At 36.1% G+C, this 8,059-nt stretch overlaps 2 protein-coding genes across 2 annotated transcripts; both read right to left on the minus strand.

Moving 5' to 3' along the window:
• Positions 1-64: 64 nt before the first annotated feature.
• Positions 65-2,171, minus strand: LOC107573858 (mucolipin-3-like). Its single transcript, XM_016260313.1, has 5 exons — positions 2,007-2,171; positions 1,775-1,876; positions 1,534-1,656; positions 434-640; positions 65-211 (listed from the first exon to the last, which is right to left on the minus strand). Exons 1-5 carry the CDS (start codon positions 2,169-2,171, stop codon positions 65-67), a joined length of 744 nt encoding a protein of 247 aa, XP_016115799.1.
• A 1,050-nt stretch (positions 2,172-3,221) lies between these two features.
• On the minus strand, positions 3,222-6,564 carry LOC107573859 (mucolipin-3-like; the record flags this gene model as incomplete). Its single annotated transcript, XM_016260314.1, has 6 exons — positions 3,222-3,391; positions 3,614-3,820; positions 4,715-4,837; positions 4,956-5,057; positions 5,188-5,337; positions 6,455-6,564. Coding segments are annotated over 6 exons (839 nt in total), but the record flags the coding sequence as incomplete, so codon positions are not given.
• Between the last annotated feature and the right edge of the window lie 1,495 nt (positions 6,565-8,059).

Here is an 8,059-nt window from a genome sequence, read left to right on the forward strand (position 1 = left end):
GATCGAGAGCCACTGGTTTGCAGCAATGCATGAGACGCTGAGCAATGCAGTTTTCTCATCTGTTTCAGGTGCAGTTCACACAAGGAGCACAAAGGCACCAGAAGTTGGAGGATTGCTCATCCACAGTGTTCTTCCCCGACTTCGGTGGGTCTTTGCATTCAGCTATGAAAGCCTGCAGCTCTGAAAGCGGCGCTCCATGCTTCTGATAGTGCTGCAGGTACAGAGAGAGCAGAGTCATGATGTGTGATCATTCACGGTGCTTGCTAAGACTGTCAGCCTCACAGTTAGTTCACAGTGTACATAGTCACAGTAGGCCCATCCCTACTCCTCACAGCTAACCCAAACTTCAGCACATAATCGATCACATCCTAGTAATCACGCATCAGTGTGTTAGCGCACCACAAAACCAAAGCATGCACTTGAATAGACTCACCTTGATGGTTTCATAGGTGTCTGTGATAAGGGCGATGAAGAGGCTCAGAATCATGAATGTAAAGAGTGGGACGAAGGTGTAGATATACATTATGCTGAACATCCACACCAGATTGTTCTTGTCTCGGATTTTGGTGAAGGTTGAGTAGATTTCATCCCCGTTAATCATGGAAAAAAGGCAGTTAGCTACCATATTAAATGTCCGAAACTGTGGAGAAAGAAGCATTATCATCATTTTCTTCATAAAGCAGGGATGCCATTGTTTTATTTTAATTAAATGCTTCATTTAAGCCACTTAAATGGCTAGCTGATATTAAATACTCATACTCCATCTAAAACTATTTTTAATGCATGTAGCTTTTGTGAGCTCATGTATAAACTGCACTGAATATTTCATGTAGTTTTAAAAATGAATTTGTAGCACTGCATGCATAGCCATTTCATATGTTTACACTTTATACAATATTTATTTTCTTTGATTTTTACTGTTGAAGGCAGGATTTCATTCTGGATTTTCAGGTTTGAAGGTTTCACGCTGTACATTAGCAAACAGCAGGCCTTTATTTGCACACTTGCAGTGTCAAAATTACTGATTGAATGAACACATCAAGCAATCTATTTAAATAATGGCTTATCTCGCAGGGTTTAGGCTTAATTTTATTTGTGAAAAACAAAAATGCAGCATGAAAAATGTAATATAGTTTGTGAAAGCTTCTGTGATTGTACAAAGCCATGAATATTTAATTCAGGGGTTAAAAACATCCTAATTTCATCACCTTTTTGCCTTTGCAAATATAGCACATTAAATTAGTTTTTACAGGTACAAATATTCTATTAATCCTCATATAGTATGAAGCCATACTAATAATAAAAGAACAAAGAAAAAAAAGGATGTCCACTGTATAGAATAATGACAACACTGTACATATACTGTGATTATATAAAGACAAGACAATATATAATAATGTAAGGAGTATACGCAGAAGTATAAGCATGTGAAAGGTTTGACACAACGTCTGAAGCAATAAAAGTCAAACTTTTCACAGTTCATGCTGGCTTTGGTATGTTATAGTTATGAATATATTTTTTAATATTGCTCACGTTTTCATGGTGTGGCCCCAAAACGATCCATCCGCAGAAGCAGTAGCTAAGAAAGATCATAACAGCGCAGAAGGAGAATCGGATGACGTTAGGAAGTGCAGCCTGCAGAGTGAGGATGAGGATCTGGAGACACAAGAAATACAGACTCGTCACTGTCTAACATTAATTACTAAATACACTGAAATACACTAAAAGTTCTTGTTTAAAAAGCACAGAAAAAACAAATAAATGAGCGACTTACATAATATTTCTGAAAGAACCTCAGGTAATGCATTACTCCAATCCACACCAGCATTGTTGCTGTGCCCAGTAAAATACTGCACACATCATAACTTGTCAGTTCCTGAAAACAAGACAAGTACTGAGCATTAATGCATGCATCTACACTATTGTGCCTGTCAGCTCATATGATGAACAGAAACAGACCGTGACTTATTTCCTTTTAAAGCCTCTGTTGTGCATCTCTTGCTCACCTTGCTCTGTATGCATATTTTGAGAACTGATCCTGCAATAGTCAGTGTGTCACTGATGACGATGAGAATGTACCAGCCGTTGATGAACTCCATTCTCTCAGACCAGCAAACTCTTTTATTGAGGTAAATGGATGAGAATGTGGTGTACTCCTGATGAGAAAGCATTTACACATGCATGTATATATTTAAGAAAAATATGTTATGTTTATATATTAACTATATTTATATAGAATATCAATTATATTAATATAAATATATACATGTAAATATTTTCACAATATATACTGTACGTGCGTATTTAGGACCTATATATACATAATAGATATATACAGTACACACATATAATATGTACTTTTATGTACAAAGACTTTTATTTTGTATGCGATTAATCGCGATTAATTGTATGACAGCTCAAAAAATAAATAAATAAACACTAAAAATTGTATGCACATTTTAATTTATTTTTATAACTATTTATTAATCACTTTGCTCCTAAATATTTAAGGTTGTGTCCTTAATATTGTTTCACCATGGCCTATAACATACGTTTGACCAAGTTTTAGTGACTGGTTATCGTCATATTTTCATGCATGCATGCGCTTGACGGTTAATCAGGAACTCGAGACCAAAGTCTGAGCTGACTGAGAAGCTTGACCATTTTTGTTTTGTCAGTTTATTGACAAAATTGAATTGCTGAGTTTACGACTGTTTGCAGAAACCATATAATGAACAGAAGAAACTGCATTCAGTCACAGGCCTCCTTGTTCTCAGTTTTTAAATTGTGCTATTCATATGCATCTTATTTCATATGTAGCTTGATTTATTAGAAATTATTATTATAATTAATTTATTAATGTACATTTATTATCATTTGCTATACCATATTATATGTTTGATCTTGCCTAAGGGAACCATATACAATAAATGATATTATAATAATGCATAAGTAAGTTGGATGCTTCATCAGCCTTTATGAGCTGTAGTTGGCTCCTCCCAGAATCATTCTTTTCATTAGCTACTAATGTGTGCAGGCAGCATGCTAACACAACATGTGGCAAGATTTTATCCTCCCTTTCAAAACATGCATGCTTTATTATTGGTATTAATCGTTTTTTCGTGCTGTCCGTGATCCTGTAAGAAAAGACCTGCAACCCATTTCTAGTCACGGCCCACCGATCGAGAGCCGCTGGTTTGCAGCAATGCATGAGACGCTGAGCAATGCAGTTTTCTCATCTGTTTCAGGTGCAGTTCACACAAGGAGCACAAAGGCACCAGAAGTTGGAGGATTGCTCATCCACAGTGTTCTTCCCCGACTTCGGTGGGTCTTTGCATTCAGCTATGAAAGCCTGCAGCTCTGAAAGCGGCGCTCCATGCTTCTGATAGTGCTGCAGGTACAGAGAGAGCAGAGTCATGATGTGTGATCATTCACGGTGCTTGCTAAGACTGTCAGCCTCACAGTTAGTTCACAGTGTACATAGTCACAGTAGGCCCATCCCTACTCCTCACAGCTAACCCAAACTTCAGCACATAATCGATCACATCCTAGTAATCACGCATCAGTGTGTTAGCGCACCACAAAACCAAAGCATGCACTTGAATAGACTCACCTTGATGGTTTCATAGGTGTCTGTGATAAGGGCGATGAAGAGGCTCAGAATCATGAATGTAAAGAGTGGGACGAAGGTGTAGATATACATTATGCTGAACATCCACACCAGATTGTTCTTGTCTCGGATTTTGGTGAAGGTTGAGTAGATTTCATCCCCGTTAATCATGGAAAAAAGGCAGTTAGCTACCATATTAAATGTCCGAAACTGTGGAGAAAGAAGCATTATCATCATTTTCTTCATAAAGCAGGGATGCCATTGTTTTATTTTAATTAAATGCTTCATTTAAGCCACTTAAATGGCTAGCTGATATTAAATACTCATACTCCATCTAAAACTATTTTTAATGCATGTAGCTTTTGTGAGCTCATGTATAAACTGCACTGAATATTTCATGTAGTTTTAAAAATGAATTTGTAGCACTGCATGCATAGCCATTTCATATGTTTACACTTTATACAATATTTATTTTCTTTGATTTTTACTGTTGAAGGCAGGATTTCATTCTGGATTTTCAGGTTTGAAGGTTTCACGCTGTACATTAGCAAACAGCAGGCCTTTATTTGCACACTTGCAGTGTCAAAATTACTGATTGAATGAACACATCAAGCAATCTATTTAAATAATGGCTTATCTCGCAGGGTTTAGGCTTAATTTTATTTGTGAAAAACAAAAATGCAGCATGAAAAATGTAATATAGTTTGTGAAAGCTTCTGTGATTGTACAAAGCCATGAATATTTAATTCAGGGGTTAAAAACATCCTAATTTCATCACCTTTTTGCCTTTGCAAATATAGCACATTAAATTAGTTTTTACAGGTACAAATATTCTATTAATCCTCATATAGTATGAAGCCATACTAATAATAAAAGAACAAAGAAAAAAAAAGGATGTCCACTGTATAGAATAATGACAACACTGTACATATACTGTGATTATATAAAGACAAGACAATATATAATAATGTAAGGAGTATACGCAGAAGTATAAGCATGTGAAAGGTTTGACACAACGTCTGAAGCAATAAAAGTCAAACTTTTCACAGTTCATGCTGGCTTTGGTATGTTATAGTTATGAATATATTTTTTAATATTGCTCACGTTTTCATGGTGTGGCCCCAAAACGATCCATCCGCAGAAGCAGTAGCTAAGAAAGATCATAACAGCGCAGAAGGAGAATCGGATGACGTTAGGAAGTGCAGCCTGCAGAGTGAGGATGAGGATCTGGAGACACAAGAAATACAGACTCGTCACTGTCTAACATTAATTACTAAATACACTGAAATACACTAAAAGTTCTTGTTTAAAAAGCACACAAAAAACGACTAAATGAGTGACTTACATAATATTTCTGAAAGAACCTCAGGTAATGCATTACTCCAATCCACACCAGCATTGTTGCTGTGCCCAGTAAAATACTGCACACATCATAACTTGTCAGTTCCTGAAAACAAGACAAGTACTGAGCATTAATGCATGCATCTACACTATTGTGCCTGTCAGCTCATATGATGAACAGAAACAGACCGTGACTTATTTCCTTTTAAAGCCTCTGTTGTGCATCTCTTGCTCACCTTGCTCTGTATGCATATTTTGAGAACTGATCCTGCAATAGTCAGTGTGTCACTGATGACGATGAGAATGTACCAGCCGTTGATGAACTCCATTCTCTCAGACCAGCAAACTCTTTTATTGAGGTAAATGGATGAGAATGTGGTGTACTCCTGATGAGAAAGCATTTATTGTTTTTTAAAGTATGATATAACTCACTTGACGTCTGTGCTGCAGTCATTTTGGATAAAATATGTAATTTGGGTAACACTTTAAGGACCAATTCTCACTATTAATGAGTTGCTTATTAGCAAGCATATTACTGGCATATTGGCTGTTTATTAGTATTTATAAAGCACATTTTAATGTCTTATTCTGCATGACCATATTGTAGATCCCTTAAACAAAACCCCAAACACCTCACTAACAAGTAATAAGCAGCAAATTAAGACATAGACAAAAGTCATAATTAATAGTTAGGCTAGTTCTTAGTGAAAATTAGTCCCCAAACTAAAGTGGGACCCAAAATATGGTTGTAAAGTCTTTTCCATAACCTACTGACTTTAATTTCTTAATTTTATGACTTTATTCCTGTAATATGACAACTTCACAACATTACTATTTTATTCTTGTGTACTTAAACAGAGAATAGAATAGAATGGAGCAGTGTTTTTGGGCTTGTAAATGTAGAGCTACACTTAAAGGTATAGTTCACCAAAAAATAAAAATTTGCTGTTAATTTAGTGTTCCGTTTCTTGCGCAGACCAATCATTTCACTTCATAAGACCTCAATATATTGTCAAGAGCCACAGGAATTAATTTTGTGTTTTCTGCGTGTGCTTTTTTTGAGTCTCAAAGTGCCGGTAGCCATTGACTTGCATTTTATGAATCACCAATGAACACGGTTTCAGCTTAAAATCTTCTTTACTCTTCTACTAAAGAAAAAAGTCACGTCTCAAATGGCCAGAGGCCATTTGCCCATACACTGTAAAAAAAAATCCATAAAATTTACGGTAAAAAAACGGCAGCTGTGGTTGCCAGAATTTTACCGTAAAAAATACGGTAGCAATGTTTTAGGTTTTACGGCTTTAACTTAAATTTACAGTTAAATACAGTAATTTCATTAACTGATATAATGTTAATATACCAACCTATTGAAGTACTGAAATCTGTTTTGTAGCTTTGTAATACACTGATAACCACCAAATGCAGGAGGTGATGAGAAAGTCACACGATGAACCAAAGCCCATCACAAGCAGCTTTTAAATAAGACGGCCATATCAGACTTACAAACTGCAAGAGCATGCCGTTGTAGACTGAGCGTGTGCAGAGGATGAGCGAGAGCAAACAGGAGCAGATCACCACACAGTCAAACAGAACGATGAGCTGATAGTGAAGGTCTGCTGGAACAAACACGGCAAAACAGACTTTCAGACATTTTCTCACATACTATTAGTTAGTTGTTACATGGACAACATAGATGAATCAGTGACTAGAAATGTATTCATCATCCTCATTTTTATTAGTTCAGAGTCATGCAGTAGATAACTGATCACATGAACATGTTGAGTGGGGAGTGTATTGAAAATCTGTAAGGAATGAAGCTACAGAGGCCCTAGGAAGAACTTGGACACTTAAGGATAATACAAGTACATTTTCAAGTTTGCAAGGTGTAATACAAACAGTACTTGGACACTTTTTTTGGCTGTCAAAAGTGAGAATTTCAGCACAAAGCTTCCACTTTATTGGTCAAAAAGTGAGATTTAGTAGTAAGTAGCTAAACATTTGTGACCCTTAACCACAAAAGCAGTGTTAAGTCGCTGGGGTATATTTGTAGCAATAGCCAACAATACATTGTTTGGGTCAAAATTATCGATTTTGCTTTTATGACAAAAATCATTAGGATATTAAGTAAAGATCATGTTCCATGAAGATATTTTGTAAATTTCTTACCGTAAATATATCAAAACTTCATTTTTGATTAGTAATATGCATTGCTAAGAACTTCATTTGGACAACTTTAAAGGCGATATTTTCAATAATTTAGATTTTTTTTGCACCCTCAGATTCCAGATTTTCAAATATGCATAATGATGATGCTGCATAAATCTCAATTTCGAAATTTCGAGAAAAAAAAATTGACCCTTATGACTGGTTTTGTGGTCCAGGGTCCCATTTAATATTTGAAAACTGTGTTATGATAAAAATGTTAAAGCAGAATAGAGCTGAAAAGGGGCGGAGCTACATAAGGTCTACATGTCCACTGAAAATCACCTGGACAGCAAGTGGATCATAAAAGTGAAGCCAGGTCTAAGAAAAGTTGTGGCATTATGTGTTTGCAGATTGGTCACTTGTTTGATATTTAGTATATAATCATTCATAAATGTTTAAGCCTGCCTGAAGTTTCCAAATATGCTCTAATAATTTAGTTAATGTCATGACTATGATGACTGCTGATTTTGTATAGAGGGGATTTTGTGTTCTTTTGTGTGTGTGTGTGTGTGTGTGTGCGTGTGTGTGTGTGAGTGAGTGTGTACCTATTTAACCACATTTTGGGGGAAAATTTGTACCCAAAATTGAGCTAAACCTGACAAAATCTCCAAAAACCTCCCTTTGGGGACATCCTCATTTGTAAAACTGGTATAAAAATAAAGTAAACAAATGTTTTTTTAAATGGTAAAAATGCAGAGAGTTTCCTGTAAGGGGTAGGTTTAGGTGTAGGGTTGGTGTAGGGTGATAGAATATACAGTTTGTACAGTATAAAAACCATTACGCCTATGGAGAGGTGTGTGTGTGTGTTTGTGTGTTTGTGTGTTTGTGTTTGTGTGTGTGTGTGTGTGTTTGTGCGTGTGGGTAGGTGTGTGTGTGTGTGTGTGTGTGTGTGTGTGTGTGTGT

Source organism: Sinocyclocheilus grahami, unplaced genomic scaffold, assembly GCF_001515645.1.
Source record: "Sinocyclocheilus grahami isolate Dianchi unplaced genomic scaffold, SAMN03320097.WGS_v1.1 scaffold2051.1, whole genome shotgun sequence".
Classification (NCBI taxonomy): domain Eukaryota; kingdom Metazoa; phylum Chordata; class Actinopteri; order Cypriniformes; family Cyprinidae; genus Sinocyclocheilus; species Sinocyclocheilus grahami.